The following is a 17,553-nucleotide window of genomic DNA, read 5'->3' on the forward strand; positions in this document are numbered from 1 at the left end:
TTTTTGTTATCCCTGTCAGTCAATGATCTTTAACAAGTGTTAACATCAATATTTTTCAATACTTCTGCATCATTACTCATCAAAGAATATCAGGATACACTGAAAAAAAGTAAATTGGGTGGTTGTTACATTTACAAAAGTCTAACTTGTAGTTTGAACAAAATAGTTTCACGTTTCTATGGTGGACATAATTAAATCATGTAGGATCTGCATGAAATTCAACAACTTAATTTGTTCTTGTTGAGATAACATGATGCAATCTAGTGAGACTAGTTAGTTGCCTGGACTCACAAAATTCACAACATCACACAAGATTTCCAACCACAGGAAAATCACCAGGGTTATAAGAGGCAAACAACTATACACACGCCATCTGTATGCTACTGGTATTTATTGTGGTTTAACCTGTCGAGGACAAAAAGGAAAAGCCCTGTAGTCATAGCTTTGCTACTTTTGTTAAGCCTGGATCGACATCTCGGTGGCATGGTGGTGGTTACCTCACAACAAGAAGGTCTGGCTGTTTGCAGTGGCTTCTCTCTGGGTACTCTGGTTTCCTCCCACAGTTAAAGGTCATGCAAGTATTAGGGTTAGGTTAATTGGTAAATCTAAATTACCCATAAGTCTGAATGTGAGTGCAGATGGTTGTTAGTCTCTATGTGACAGAGACCACCACCATTTATAGGTCATTATAAATGGTGGTGGGTTGCACCTTACAAAGTCTGCACAGGATCATCATGTGTGAAATACTTCAGCAAAGTCTGAAGCATGGAGTCGTGAACTCGATTTCTGTATTGTATTCATACATAACAAGTACAGAATTTCACCCGTGTTACCAAATGGCTCCAAATAACTCAAAAAAACGACATCTGTTTTTAGCTGCACTCCTTCAAAAGAGTTACAAAACAGATCTAATTTTATCGACTCTAAAAACATCATTCCTCTCAAATGCTCGCCGTTATCATAGCCACAACTGTGCTCTCCCCGAGCAAGTGGTTGTAGAACTTAAAAATATCTTTCAGCAATTTTATTTTTATCACATTATATAAGATTTACAGGTAGCCTGTGTTTCGGGCGCATAAGGTGCTTTGTACAAAAGGTGTCACCTGGAGCCAAATCCTCTAAACAGAAACTGTTTACCAGTGGCACAGCTTAGCCCTGTGGGGGCGGGTGATGGGAAAGGTGAAGGTATTCCATTAAAGTCTTCTGTTTGCACCCATCCATCATTGTTCCCCTCGAAGGAGATATTAAAAAAAAGTCAAATTATTAAAAGGACAGGGTGACATTTGCATTTGTAATAGAGGGAAAGAAGCACTGCCTGAACATACAGCAGTGAATAACACAAAACTGATGACGACATCGTTTCTCTCAAATGTCAAATAGTGGTCTCTTGCCCCTTCTCTTTTTCTCACTTACTCATCATACTCTCCATGTCCATCCATCCTGATTTTCTCTCCTTTCCACCTGCACTTCACTTCTGTTCTCCTACACTCTGTCACCCACCTCCTCTCTTTTTTTTTAACACTCCCACTTTCTAGCCTGACATACTTGCTTCCCTGATTGTTACTCAACATCCTCTTTCTCTGCTTCCACCTCTTGGATGCTGCTCCTCCTCTCCTGACAGGGTTGACACTGTATTCCCCAGCCGCCCCCATAGTCTGCCACTACGCAGTGCCGCCCTGTGCTTGAAGGGGCCTGGAGTGAGAGTTCAAAGGGGCTGCAGAAGGCACAGACTGCACGGCACTACCAAACATCAGGCTGACCAGAGTGTGCCCGCTGGCCAGTCGGTCACGTGATACACCGCAGCCCACATGGCGGAACACGAGTGTGGGTGGGACATGTGTGCTTGCATCGTGTATGGATGAGATCCTATGTAGCCTACGGGCGCAGATGAGTGCAGCGAAGACTGAACAGGACAGGGGTTGTGATGGCAGCACGCAGGCATCTCTTTTGTTATCAGACAAGAAAAGGAAGCATTTGCTCGCTGTGGCGACACGTCTCCACCAGCGTATTCATCAGCTTAAAAAGGTGTTCTTTGAAAAAAATTTCTAAAAAGTCTCAGAATGAACAGAGACCAACATTCCTGCTTCACCAGCATTTCAAAGTGCTCGAGCCAGACATTACACACGCAGACAGAAACACTGACGCATCTTGATCTGAGCAGCGGGCCAAATTCAACTGAATCATTCCCTCATTATGTGGGGATATTGAATCCACAGGAAGAGGCGGAGGGGGCAGGAAGGAATAAATACGGACAACAAGAGAGAGGCTGAGAGACAAAGGGATGATACACAGGGAGCACACGCAGGGGAAATGCACACATGCGTACAATGTGGGACTAATGGAACAATCAAAGAAATACCTTTAATGAATAAGAGTATGAAAGGGAGATCAGGGTGCCACTTGTGAGCAATTTGCACGGTGCTGAGTAGCAGCTGGCATCGTGCCCACTTAATGGAGCTATGTATGATGAACACTTGAGCATCACACGACACTACCACTAACCAAACACACCGTGAATCACTTCGTGATTCTGTGCACCTAACACTCAAGTGCCAGCTAATGCTGATACAACCGTCCCCGCGTCATGGCTCAGGAAACATGCAAGCTATTTATCGGCTCAAATTTGCTTCTTTAAAAGCTCGGTGGCGTTTTTCAGAGACAGTGTTTGGGGTGTTTCCAATTAGAAACTAGCCGATGACCGCTGATGAAGATTTAACAGCTAAAAAGATATTTCCTCGACAAGTGGTGGAAGAACAGAGAATAATAGATTTGCATTGTCCGTGTTAAGATTTTAAATGGATCCTTGTCTCTTTATGTACCAACAAGGACCTCCTAGCAAACGTGTAGATTTTATTTATTTTATTTTCTAAAAAGGGCAAAAATATTTCCGAAATCCAATCTTGCTATGGAGTACAATATTTTATTATATTGTATTGTTCTTACTGTTATTGTACTATTGTAAGGTGATCTTGAGGGTCTCAAAAGTGCCTATAAAAAAGTTATTATTATTATTATTATTATTATTATGTAGAGGCCAAACCCCCCAAACAGAGTGATCCAGCTTCAAGTAGTAAGTATTGCTCGTTGTCATTAATCACTTTATTTAAAATGGGCGGGGGAACTCTTTCACGCTTTAGCGCTATTATACTACACAGTTCATTCATATACTTTTCTATTTTTTTTAATGTATAAATAATTTTAAGCAGGGTGGACAATTTTGGGAAATAAATGACTGACTGAGGTTTGAGATACGACAAGTAATCATAACACACATGGCTAACGAGCGCCGGTTTAGCTCAAGCAAGATGAGCAGGCGCCCTGACAGTGGGCGGCGCGGGTTCAACTCCTACCCATGGCCCTTCAGTTTTAGGGGGCAGGGTTAGCTCAGTAGGTGGAGTGTCTGCCCCATGAGCGAATGGCTACCCTGAAGTACCCTTGAGCAAGGTACCGCTTTTACACTACTCCCCGGTAGCCGCCCACTGAGTGAATGGGTTAAATGCAGAGGACTAAGTATTTTCCTACAGGATTAATAAAGTATACATTATTAATAAAGTATTGTGGGCTTGTCATTTTTGCCTACATCTGAAGAAGGGTAAGCACGCTTAGGTAGCACGGCTCCAGCACTTGCTGTATTTGAAAACCTTTGCTGACTTGGTGTGACCTCAGTGGCAAAGATGTAGAGACCAGTCATCGCGTTCCTGACAGCTACTTGCTGCTAGTAACGTGCATTCCCCAACCGTTTGGCAAGTGGTTGCAGGAGGTCACAAAGAGGGTGCTGCACCAAAAACCTCCTGGTGATTGCTTTGGTCACTGGCAGATCGCCATCTTACAATACTGTAAGACTTTGATCAGTGGTTGTTGATCAATGGTCATGACAATTTGCATAATCATGATGAAGGAACTGACCTCCCAGCCTATTGTTCCTTCAGTGGGCGGGTTTCAGTCATTATGCAGATGTACTGTTTCTAAGGTTGGGGAAACCTGCAGTCACCTGGATGAGTGACGAAACGTTTCTCCCACTGAAAACGTCCAGATGAACAGAATCAACTTTTGGACGATGGCAGATTAGTTTGCAGCAGTAAGTCACAACGTTTTACTCTGAAGGTGAACGTTCTCTGCTTCTGAAGCAATCATAAGGTTTTTGTTACTGAACACTGAATAGCTCTTTTCATGCTTTGTACAGTGCTGTCACCTTATTTCACTTACAAACTGCCAGCAGCCACTCAGAATGCACACGTGTACCTACTGAATACCTTGTGTACTGGCTCTCAAGGTAATGCACCAATGGTAATGAAATATACCCAGAAATCTACAATCAGATTAAGCAAAAACACAAAACCAAACTCAGCTGCAATCCTGGAGCTCAGCTGATCTTGGTGACAGCCACATCAGCTCCCACATCCATTCTGCAAATCTCACGAATCTTATAAAGAGCAACATTTAAGCTGCTTTAGCAATTTGCACAACTGCAAGCCACTTTGCAGCTCACATCCACACCAGCTCCTCTTTAATGCTCCTCCTGACTTAATCAGTGTCATAGCTCTTGCCAAATACTCGTCTTCTTCTTTCGATTATAGCCGTCTTGACTGAAATCCAAACAATTATGCCAAACTTGCAGAGCACAGGAGACACGTTTGTGTTCACAAATCAATATTCAATTAATGAGTCAAACACTGAACTGCAAGCTTTGGAAAAAACACAGTGGGTCCAGGTACATTCCCTGATATCCATCACACAGGTCAGATATTACTGTTATCCACTTTGTGTTGCTTTGATACAAAAAATTCGAACTGTATTTAGACTACCGGTAATGCTGTAGAGAGACTTGCTTTGCAGCAAACTGGCCAAACTGCTCATTTATATTTCATGCTTTGTAAAGTACTGTCAAGAACTAAACATCAACAGATTTTCACAGGCTGCAAAAAAGACAATATACATACTGATGCTCATTTTTCATGGAAACACGACGCAGCTAGGAAGAGAATTTTTATAACAGGATGTGTGCTTTGGTTACTTGGATCATTCCTTCTTGCTTCATGCCAGGTAGCCCATTAATGCATTAATTAATCTATAAAAATAAAGTAGAATAAGTCCTCTTCTCTCTACTGTGTATCGTTTTGGCACATTGGTGCTAAAACAAACACTGGCAATCAATCAAAAGCTTGAAAACTATTTAATCATACAGCATGTTCCATAAACATGTATCTGTGTGTGTGAGAGTCACACACAAAGGGTCATGGCACTTTGAGGGCTGATGAGGGATGCATTAGCCAGGGTGGTAATGACTAAAGGAACAGCAATCTGAGCCACTCAGTCGAAACATACAACAGTCCAGACAAGGTGACCTTCCCCTTATCCGTCACCCAAACCTGTGCGTGTGTGTCAAGTTGGACAGTGGCCCAGTGAGTTTGCCAGCACATCATACACTTTACTAGCCCTTGTCAAAATTGAGAAGATTGTAATGGAAGAGAAAAACAGCCTAGATGAGAGGATAGAGTGAGTCCTGTGAGAAATGAGGTTGTATAATATTTCCATAAACTGGATAAAACTGATGGAGATAGCCACGGGGAGGTCCCCTTTGGTTAGTGAGACCTCACTTTCTAGTCTAAAGCTGTATATTTTGGTTCTCGCCATCTTGGTGCTTTGAAATAGGATATGACAAGGGACTGATGTATCTGATTGGGTAACTGAGGGACACTGCACTCTCACATAATAACTTGTCAATCATAGAACTAAAGCATGATCTGCTTTATAATCCTTTTGGACACTAATGAGAACATAATTTACAAAATGGACATGATGATGTGTTCAATAACGCTTAAAATTCGTAATTGAGATCATAAACTCACCGAAAAAATTCATTAGGTTCACAGGTCAAAAGAGCTGTAGGCCAAATGACTCATAGTCTTCTATACGACTGTATTTTTTTGGGCAACCGAAGGAGTCGCTCCCTGCTGGCCTTTATAAACTCCAATTTAAGTCACTATTCCATTGGCATCTCTTTTTGGACCAAGAAACAACAACCTGACACTTGGATATATCAGAACCATGAAAAATAACCAGATTTCCTAAAACAGTTTTATGTGTCATTGTTTATCCAAGTAGAGTTAGCTGGTTGTTGTGTTTGTGTCCGCTGTGTGTGGCTTCCAAACACACGTTGCCAGCAGGGATGTTACAGAGTGCCCTCTGGTGGAAAAACTGGGAAATGTCAACATTCTTAACACGTTTGAAGGGTGTTTCTCCTGTCCTCTCTTTATTGTTTTAATTTTCATGCATCTGCCATTAGAAACAGTAATACCAATAGATACAATAATAAAATACCAGCTAATAGTTACCTCTTATTGAAATACTGCATGTTATGGCAAACCACAGATACACAGATAACAATCCAAAATACTAACGCACCAGGAAATGGCTAATATTGGCCTAGAAATCAGCCCTATCGACATTTTGGACATGTTAGATTCAGCACAGTCGTTATGGCAGATGTTTTTCCTAATGCAACCCTCGCGTTCATCTAGGGAAGGGACCGACACTGGGAATGTGTCTCTTTCATGTCTAAGATGAAGAGTGTGTTAACCACTACACCGTGGAGCCACAATTAGCGTTTTATGTACAGTGGGGGAAATAATTATTTGACTCCTTGCTAGAATTTGTAAGTTTTCTCACTTTCACACATTCACAAATAAGTGAACAGTCACTAATTTTTATGGCAGCTTTATTTTAATGGAGAGAAACATAAGTATTATGTACGGAATTAGTATTGAGTATTTGATCCCCTATATCACAGCCAGAATTCGGCCTCCATATTGGCGCCCTCTGTCTCTCTCCATTAAAATGAAACTAGCATAAAAACGAGAGACTGTTCATTTATTTGTAAGTGAGCAAACTTGCAAATTCAGCAGGGGATTAAATAATTATATCCCCCACTGAACGACTGCCTGCATCTTTTCAGAGCCACTGTTGTTATTCACGTTTTCAGCACTGGTGCTATAACTATGGCAACAGTTTTCAGGTAGGATTCCCATCATGAGGAGTTGGTTTTCTGTCATTTCAACAGTTTAAAGCAGCAGCTTTAATGTTATCATATGAAAACAGAAAAAGATATTTTAAGTGTAGAAAAGTACAGCCTTCAAACAGAATAGTGTAACCGCCCAGTAAGAGCTCAGAAATACCTTTAAAAAAGCAATAAAATATAATTTATAATAAGAAGTATCATCATATAAAGACAAACTGAATCACAAGTAAAACGCGAAGGTTATTCCTGACGGTGCTGCTGAAGTGCAGGAATCAATGCAGACTTTTTTACAGCCATGAAGAGCCACCAGCCTGCACTTTATTATTATTATTACTGGCTGCAGGATAAGTAATGGTGAGCAGAATAAAAATAATGGGGTACTTTATATGTCTTCTGGTTCTAACAAACTCAAAGAGCCAGCAAATACATTCTAAATGTCCCAAAACAACAATGCGTTTTCGTATTTCATCATAAGCAAATATTTCTTTCAGATTGCCGCCTATTGAGAGGCGTTTTAGCAGCGCACTCAAGCTCCCTCTTCACCCACGACTGCAGACCTGCTGATGGTTCCAACACCATCATTAAGTTTGCAGATGACACCACGGTGATTGGCCTCATCAGTGACAACGATGAGGCCGCCTACAGGGAGGAGGTGGATCGTCTGGCTGAGTGGTGCGACACAAACAACCTGCTGCTTAACACCGAGAAGACCAAGGAGCTCATCGTGGACTACAGGAGGAATGCTGACCCACATCCACCCATCCACATTAAGGGGACGGCTGTGGAGCGTGTGAGCAGCTTCAAGTTCCTGGGAGTCCACATCTCCGAGGATCTCACCTGGACGACCAACTGCTCCAAGCTGGTCAAGAAGGCTCACCAGCGCCTCTTCTTCTTGAGGACCCTGAGGAAGAACCACCTGTCCTCAGACATCCTGGTGAACTTCTATCGCTGCACCATCGAGAGCATCCTGACCAACTGTATAACAGTCTGGTACGGGAACTGCTCTGCCTCGGACCGGAAGGCGTTGCAGAGGGTCATGAAAACTGCCCAGCGCATCGCCGGAGCACCACTTCCTGCCATAAAAGACATCTACAGGAAGCGGTGTCTGAAAAGGGCTGGGAAAATCATCAAAGACCCCAGTCACCCATCACATGGACTCTTCACCCTCCTGCCCTCTGGGAGGCGCTACAGGAGCCTCCGGACTAAGACCACCAGGTACCGGAACAGCTTCTTCCCCACAGCTGTCAGACTCCTGAACTCTGCCTCCTGACATCTGACCCACGTTAAACTCATGGACTGAACATACACACACCCACAATGGACAACTGTACCCTCAAACACAATAATAACATGGACTGAACCACCACTCACAACCACTAGCACTTTATATAGCCTCTGTAGAAACTATCTACACCCTCACTTATCTTAACTGCACTACTGTATAGCTCTGTGTAAATAATCATTCTGTACATTCGATAATTTTTAATCCTACAACTGTTTACAACTTGCATAGTTCCCATTTCTGTATAGCTGTATATCCCAGATTCTGTAAAGTTATTTATTTCATATTCTGTATAGTTTTTCATATTTATATCCTGTTCATAGCTTGTACTCACTACAGCCTGTACATACTTATAGTTATAGAATATTCACAACATACTTCATACCGTGTACATTATAACATACCATAATAGACCCATTTCTGTAATATACTCGCATATCTATATTATTGCTAATATATATTGTAATATATCTATATCACTAAAGCACTTCTGGATGGATGCAAACTGCATTTCGTTGCCCTGTACCTGTGCATGTGCAATGACAATAAAGTTGAATTCTAATTCTAAGCTGATGCTGCAAATTACATGTGACAGAAGCAATTTTGGAATATTTTCTCACATACAAACTGCAGTAAGTGTTATGAATTAGATTAAGGGGGTGAATATTGAAAGTCTGATACTCCCTCTGCCAACTCAGCAGCTTTAATTGATAATGTAATTTTCTTTTTTCTTCTTCTCTTTCCTTTCAGGGCCAGTATAATGATTATTATTTTGTACACTTTGAAAACAACTGCGCAGATTGAGAGAGCGTGACCGTGAAGTACCAGCATGGTACGCTAATTGATAATGCACCTATTTTCCCATTCGAGCCCCTCCTACCTCTTTCAGACAGCCCATGAAATTGTTGCTAACTGGAGATCCAGGCAGGTCTGCAGTGCTGGGGCTCCCACCCACGTAGAAAAAATCATCGGATCCCAGCATGGTGTAGTCTTCCTGGGTGTAGCCAGTGGTGGTGAGGATCCCGTCGACGGATATTGTGACCTGTTGAGGGGCAACACATAGCCAAAGCCAAGCTATTACACTCTGGGATTCTATGCTGTGGATACAACACACCTCCTTCCTTGGTCTGCATTCAAAACGAGCTATAAGACTCCTGACGATAGGTTGGTTTTTCATTGAACCTTTGGATAAGACAGCGTTTTTTGATTTTGTTAATGGAATTTTTGCCATAGGATTCACAGGACAGGTAAAGAAAATATGGCAGAGGCATATTTTCTTTATCTTTGATGGGAGTAAGAGAATGGATTCTAGGTTTGGTTCTGAAACTTCAGGTTGGGGGAGGGTTAGTACAATGTTCAAACCAAGGACAAATTGATTCCACTTGTCTTAGGTTTCGGGATTTATCTGTAACTGCAGACACAGACATTTACAGTACACTATGTGACTGCACTTAAACACACAGACGTGCACACGCACGTCCTCACTTGTTCCACACGTTCTCTCTCACACCAACCATCTTCACATTCTCACCTCTCTTGCAGACGACTACATGTATATACCCACGCACATGCAAAACAAAGGGAAGGCTTTTCACACCACGTCCATGTGCAAACCAAGGTCATCACTGTTAGAAGGCAAATTAAACACACTTAACTGGACATGTAAGGGGGGTAAGTGGATCGATGGTGCCATACAAAGCTGGAGCAAGCCACACAGGTTGCTGCGCTCATGCACAATCAAGACCAGAGCCCATATTCATATACACTCTCAGAATAGCTCATGCTGATCTTTGATCAGGTTTAGCTCAGGTGTCATGCTTTGCAGTGCCCGTGTCACTACACCAGACCAATAATCCTAGATCAGTTTGCTTATTCTTGGATATGTTACGCATATGGGCCCGGGGGCAAGGGTGATCGGAGTTAGTCAAAACACACAGAACGTCACGTTCACCAGCATGCTACGAAAACACACACGGGGAGGGCAAAGTGAATGAGAAGGTGATAGGTGGAAGGTGAGCGGATGAATTAGAGTGTTAGTGGTTATTCTGGGTGACATGTTTGTTATATGACTTTGGGTGGTGACAGGTCAATGAGGTGTGGGCATGCCATGCGTCACTGTGTGTTGGAAACAACTGTCAGAGCTCCCGCAATGAAGGTTAGGGGTTGCCATTTTTTGATAGTTTCTCTTTTAGGGCCCGTTGTCGAGGTCACCATCTTTGGGATTGTGGCAAGCTTCTGTCAGTTCTGGACGACAGTCCTCACAAAAAATGGGGACTTTTTGTGTGAAAAAAATAAAAATAAAAAGTAAGTTGCCCTGACAAAGGCAAAGAAGTCAATTATTTTTATTTGTCGTAAATCTGCAGTAATGTGGAAGAAACAAAGAGAAAAAAGTAAAAGCCAAAGTGAAAAAAAAACAGGATGGGGATTGTGGGGTAAAGAAGGAGGTTGTTGGCAGGTCAGGGAGGAAATTGAGAAGAAGCGAAGAAAGAATTGCCTGGTAATACAAACCCATCTCCTCATTTTTTGATAAGAGTGTCTAGGATGGAACTCAAAGAGAACGAATAAAAGAAGAGAGGGGGGGGGACACACGGCAAACCCAAAAAAAAGACAATAAGAATGATATCTACCAGACAATGTAGTTTGTTTACCATAGCGTGTCCAATGCCTGATTGCTTTCCAGAAAAAGGGGAAGAAAGGAAATCAAAAGAATAGTGAACAAAAAAGGTTGTTAATAAGGATGGACAGAAAAGAAAAACCAAAACCAACGATGAGGAATTAGGATGTTAGTTAGTACATTAGTTGGTTAGATATTGGTTAGTAGTAAAAATGACTTATATCATGGATGAGTTAGTGTTACAGTGAATAAACACTGTGCGATTTGCCAGAGATCCGAGGCATCGTGCCATCCTTTCCAAATATTCGACACCAGAGTCCTACATGAAAACGTCAACGAGGACCACAGAGAGGACTTTCACATCAAATTTGTGTAGGACGGCTTAAATCCCACAAATCTTGCAGTGTTTCTTTCACCTGTAGTCTAACAAATTGTGCCTTTCAAAAAAGAAGAAAGAAAATGATAGAAAGACAGATCTGTTGAGAGAAAGAAAGAGAAAGCAGGCCAGCAGTCCTTGACTCTTAGCTTCTAACCTCTAAACTACGGGCTATCCTGTTGGGATTCTCAGCAACAACTATTTACTAACCTGTGGAACAAAAGCTTACTGTCAGGGAGGGTCAGAAAATCAACACTTACTTGTTCCGCTGCTCTGAGAGCAACACTAAAGGCTGTCTCACCTTGCCGACAAACTAAAGGTCGGCCGACACAATGAGCAAACGCACACGTGTCGCTACTACTACCTCCACTCTTTATATAGCTGCCTGTAGACAGATCTAATATATGCACTTAACAGTAAGAAAAGCTAATTATAAATTACTACAATATGATAGGAAACAATACATGTCGCATTACTAATTCTGTTTATGCCATACAGATGTATCTCTGCCTTTAAAAAGCCCGACGATCATCTGTGCTATAAATACAGTGCTAATGGACGGCTGAAAGGCAAACACTGTGTCTGCCTTTAAAGTGGAAGTGCGTGGTCTACACAAGCATACGAACAGTTTCCCAAAGGAAAGCGATAGTGACAGTGCCTGACAGAAGTGTCATCTTAGAGGAATGTGAAGCAAAACAGAAATATCTGATAACTTTAATTTGACAACACAGGGAGCTCAAGTTCAATACGCCGCTAAACAGGAGAGAGGAAAACACCTAGAAAGACGGTACCTAGAATATGCTGCGAACTGCTTTTCCATGTTCTTATTGACTAGTTGCTAAGAAAGAAAGAAATTAGACAATGACATTGAATTAAAATAAAAGATATCTCTGTAAAAGTATAATGGCATTTGTCTGAATTGTAGCAATGGAATGACAACCAATCAGAACAAAGTGACATTCTTAATCCCAGCTCCCTCTCAGAAGCTCTCAGAAGCAGCTTATCTAAAGCAAAAACAACAAAACAAAACTGTGTCTCCAAACTCCGTCCATCGCCGCTACCCCCGATTACCTGTCTCAGGTTGCGTGTCACTTTGATGTCGTGCCAGCTGTTGTCATTGAATTTTCCATTGACCGGCTCAACGATGGCCTCGAAAGCGCCAGAACCTAGATTGATGACGAGCGAGACTGCCCCGTCTTTCAGTGCCAGGTTGACATAATCTGCGGATTTCCCCGTGTGCAGGAGGAGGCCGTTGCGCTGCCAGGTCTTGAAGGACAGCGTGATCTCGTCGCTGCTGCTCTGGATGGGGTTCTGTGACAGGTCATAGCAGAAGTACTCCGAGCCGCGGAAGGTGGCCACGTTCTCCTCCCTCGCTGAATGGGAAAGGGAAAAGAAGCAAAGTGTTACTTTCAGGGCGTTATGCATCTTCTGACAGACGACGAGGCTCGGCGTTAACGTCTAGCAGCTAAGCCCCCTGCTGCGGTGCCGTGCTATGATTCATCGCACTCTTCCACAAGACCACAGCCGGTCGTTACCGCATTTATTCTGCCGTTTGTTATAAAATCTCCTAAACATGAAACAAGCATGAGTGTTGTTCTCTTCATTCATCGTGAGTCAGCCTGAGTAAATAGGGAACTGCTGCATGTTGCACAAAAGCTTCCATCAGGCAAGCACACACATACACAATGCACTATAATTACAGCTATGATAATCCCATCATTCAGCTGAGATCATAAAATCCGATCTGTACGACCGTGGGTTTGGGTTTCGCGTACAGCCTCCAGACAGACAGCCTACTTATGATGGAACACTATTCCCCGCTAATGGGGCGCATAAATCAAACTTAGTCTGATTTTACAGTTTTATGTCACTCGGCTGTTGCAAAGTGACTTCCTGAGCCCCTTTTTTTAAATTGACGCTATAAGTATGGTGAGACAGCTGGAGACGGGGAAAGGGAGGACTCTAGAAATCTGTTTTCCCAGTTTCTCAGTGTAGCTTTCTGTGCTGCATGGTCAATATGGGTGTGGGTGAATCTAATAGAGACACCCTCACTATCATTTGTGTTAAGCTGGCAACAGCAACCTGCAGCGACTACATAATTCCTCCTCCGAAGGCGCACTGTTCAAGGTGTCACCTTTCAGAAATTTCAACCTCAAGAACAACATGAACCAAACCTACTAACTGCTCTGGCACTGCTGTGACGGTAACTACAATGCTACCTGCCAACAAAAGGCATTTCAATGTGTCATTTCATTTCCTCACTGTCCTGGGGTTCTTCCTTTGTGTTACTCGCAGACAAGTCATGATGGACAAATGTGGAAGAAGAAAGCCGAGAAAGGAAAAGGGAGAGAGGGGGAGAACACGAGCGCTGCGAGCTTCAGTTTTGTTGTTTCGGATCAGGCAATATGTAAACATGAGGGAGCGGTGCTGAGAAGCTGGCAGAAAGGAAGGAAGGATGAGAACGACAATACTGAGATAGAAACAAATGAAAAAGGGGAGCGAGGATGTCAAACTCGTGTCTTTGCACTGCGCGAAGAAACAGGAAGAAATAGTATGGGAGGAAACAAAGGAACTGTGAAAGCCCTCATCCATGTGCCGGGGGAATAAATAGAAACCCATTATTACCACTGAGACAGCACAACACAGAGCTAAAAGAATATACATTGGAGGATCAAAAAAAAGCCCTCCTCCCATCTCTACTGATTTTATGCATCTCATCTTAGAAATTACACAAGCACTGACAGCGTGGAGAAGCTCGCCTGATTGTATATTCATGTAATATTGTTCTTCGCAAAAGCTTTATACTGTGCTGGGCATCAAAATCAAAACGATAGTGTTGTAATAACTGAAGAAAAACAGACAGCGGCATGTCGCATCCAAAAGCTCCCCCAGAAAGGGCCGTAATTTCTTTCAAAACACTTTCAGATTATTAATAAAATATTGATTTTTACATCCACAGCAATAAAATGAGAGTCTAGCCCCTCGCTCCGGTTGGCTTTATTGAACATTAACACTAGCATCAGAGAGAGCCAGTGCTATATGTTCTGTGGGCCTTCTGTCACATCTTGCCTGAAGGCCTCTTGCATGGCAAACTGACAGCAAAAATGGTTACAGGGCTGAATTTTCCCAACTGATTGAGACGCATAAAATGCTGCGTCTTTCACTTTTCCAAATCAATTATCCTTGAAGCTGTTCTCACTTGAATACTAAGCAACCTTTCTACTGTATACACAGCAATGAACGCATTTAAACGAAGAACACTTGTGATTTGAAACCGAAAGGTACAGGGAAAGTACCTCTGTGTACAAGCTTTCTTTGGCATGCAGCAGTGTTATCCTTTAGATCATCTCCAGACACCTGATCTAGTATGCTCTCCCTTGACCTAAGGTAGAAAGGTTATTGTCATGGCAACATCCCTCTACTATACAGCACACTTTAATTAGGTTGGCTATCTCAGGAATGCTGCTCAAATTGCACAACAAGCCTAGAGAGACTGTTTCTTTGCACCTGTTCGGACTATTATATAAGCACGACAGTGAAAGTATACCAGGATGAAAAAACATCCACAATGATCAGTTATGGATTGGCCTCCTGAGAACCCGGACCTCAGCATTACTGATTACTAATGAGGGATCATTTTGGCAAAGAACAGAACAAAAGGCAGCGAACGTGCAAAGAAGAGCTCTGAAATGTTTTTTAAGAATCCTGGAAAACTATTCTTGAAACCTATTTAAAGAAATTACAAGAAAGCTTGCTTATAATAAGTCAGGCTGTGTTGAACAATAAGGGTGATCATAACAAATATTGGACTTGGCTCATTAGAATCAGCTTTTTCTTTTCTTCCATTTATTTATTTCCATTTATCCCTCGTTTCAATAAATCGCTAAACTTTCTCATTTATTTTATTATTTTCCTAGTAATATATAAAGAAATGAGGGAAACTGAGGGGCCTTGGATGTATCATATTGACATAATGTTGCCAATTCCTAAACTTTTGGTCAACATTTTAATGTCAACCAAAATGTTCATCATGTTAATATCGCTAACGACTGATGGCAGATAAAATGTGATCATGCTCATCATCTTATGTGCAAGTTTCATTTCTTTTTAATTTACATTATGAATGAATAATTATGGAGGCAGAAGTTTGAGGTTAAATGATCAGCCTGACCGACATGTGAATCCAGTAGGGTACAATGTATATTAGGATCTAAAATTATTGTCAAAATATATGCACTGTGTCCCTTAAATGTCTCTTTTAAGATTAGAGGTCAACATTATTATTATACCAACAGTATTCTATGTTTATATCAAACCCAAGGTTTACAGCTTAGGTGTTGTGCTTCTTTTTAAAGCTAAACAAATTTCTATATAGTTTGAATCTACAGCTAGCAAAAAAGAAAATGAATGGAAATGTATATATGTGTATGTCAAAGCTAGTTTATCATAAATTACACTGACAGTAAATTCCAAATAGAAGCTTACTATGATATGTTACAGCGTTATCTACAATGATGTAATTACAAAGTTTCTGTAGAGCTGTAAAAAGCCATTAATATAGCATTGTTGCTCTGAATAACAGAGAGTGCAAATTGATATGCATTATTTGTGCACTTCAGCAATACAAAGCTTGCGGTAAGTGTATACGGATCCATAAAGACCAGGGGAAATGTATTGCCTGTTGAGACATGTTCTGCACAGATCTGTGGCTTTCATATTGATCACATAGCGGGGTCATTTTCTCTTATTTTCGCCTTAGTCATCAATATTCCATTTGTGTGATGCCTGGTGTATGCACTGGGGGTTGGCGTTCGATTTCAAAATCCACTGGAAGCAATTAGCTCCTTCATTACCATCTCCCATTTTCTTCCGCTTCCTCTTGTCACACACGCTGAATTCTCTCCAGTCTGACCTCAAGGGTCTTATGAAACAACTGCCCACAACCTTCAGCTAACTCAGGATCGCTGCAGGACACCAAACTGCCCTTTATCGTTTGTTGGCAAAAAGACTTGGAACATATAAAAGGGAAACAAGATGATGTTAATCAGATTTGAGACTTTGTGATTGTGGCAAAAATGCTCACTTACAGTTGCAGAGCCACCAAACCCCCAAACCTCACAAGGAAGTGAGCTGGGTAGTAAGCATGACCACCAGTCCCAAGGACACTTTACTGGCAAAGTGAACAGGATGTGTGACACATCAAATACATGTTCGCACTGTGTTTTCAGATAAACAAGCCTGAAGATTGAAACTTAAACATAGAAGATTTAAGTATCTGCTACTAGCATTTGTGGGGTACTCTTAGGGATTATCCAAGGTTGCATCCACTCAAAAGAAAATGAGCTTAAAAATCATCACCACTTTGTACCTCCTTCCCTAATATGTGAGAACAGGATCACTTGAAAACTGCTAAAAGACTACATTTAGCCCAAATTAGCCAGAAAACCCCAAACAATATGAACCATATGGTTTTCTACTGCAATGCAAAACTAATGCTAACTATGCGACTGTGCGGCTCTGGTTCAGTGGTGAGCCATCACATGTCAAATGAATTTGGAGCACCATGGGTGATGTCTCTCTTCAAAAGCAAGCAGCACTGTCAGAAAGGCTTATGTTGGAGGGAGATTTGGTGGGAAATGTGTTCCCTGCTAATATTTTACCGGCCAGTTATGACCGACGTACTCTCTGCAACAATTACATTCATTCAGAATACAAAAATGCAGTGAAAAAGCAACACATGAGAGATTTCAGGCATTTATCTGCAAGACAAAAACTACACATAAAAATCATTTAGTGTGTCCTTTTCATGACAGCTTTAAAGATGCCACACGACATATCTAAGAGGTTAAACTGAACTGTCACCCTGACACTTCTTTTCTCATCTCGTATTTCATGTAACCTTGTGAAGCCGTGGCAGACGGCCTGTCTGAGACTGCCTTTGATGTCTGCGCTCACAGATTGAGAAAGGAAGACTGACAAAGAGCGAGACAAAGAGAGAGATAAACATAAACAGAAGTGACACAGCGGAAGCAAAAAGAGTCTAGGACAAAAGGATGTGAGAGATGGAAGCAGAGACTGAGATGGAAAAAAAAGAAAAAAGGACGCAGAGATTGGAAGATGGAGAGAGCCAGAGCAGGAGAGTGAGACTGGCAGATGGAAGCAAGGAGAGACAGAGACGCTACCAATGGCTCTCCAGAGAAACAAAGTGACACTGTGTGTTAAGACTAGCAGTGAGGAGGTGTCCCTCCGGCTTGCGATTCTTC

At 41.9% G+C, this 17,553-nt stretch overlaps 1 protein-coding gene across 5 annotated transcripts in view; it reads right to left on the reverse strand.

Annotated features, from left to right (window-relative positions):
- Positions 1 to 17,553, reverse strand: part of nrxn3b (neurexin 3b) — a 334,694-nt gene that overhangs the window by 245,792 nt on the left and 71,349 nt on the right. For all 5 annotated transcript variants that reach the window (XM_085382343.1, XM_085382342.1, XM_085382344.1 and 2 more), the window contains 2 exons: positions 12,362 to 12,663; positions 9,181 to 9,342 (listed from right to left, as the gene is read on the reverse strand). In XM_085382343.1, the coding sequence (XP_085238469.1) occupies positions 9,181 to 9,342; positions 12,362 to 12,663 (464 nt within the window). The remainder of the gene's footprint in view (positions 1 to 9,180; positions 9,343 to 12,361; positions 12,664 to 17,553) is intronic.

Source organism: Rhamphochromis longiceps, linkage group LG15 (assembly GCF_057381845.1).
Source record: "Rhamphochromis longiceps isolate RC_006_pf linkage group LG15, R_longiceps_female_GT1.1, whole genome shotgun sequence".
NCBI classification, from domain to species: Eukaryota; Metazoa; Chordata; class Actinopteri; order Cichliformes; family Cichlidae; genus Rhamphochromis; species Rhamphochromis longiceps.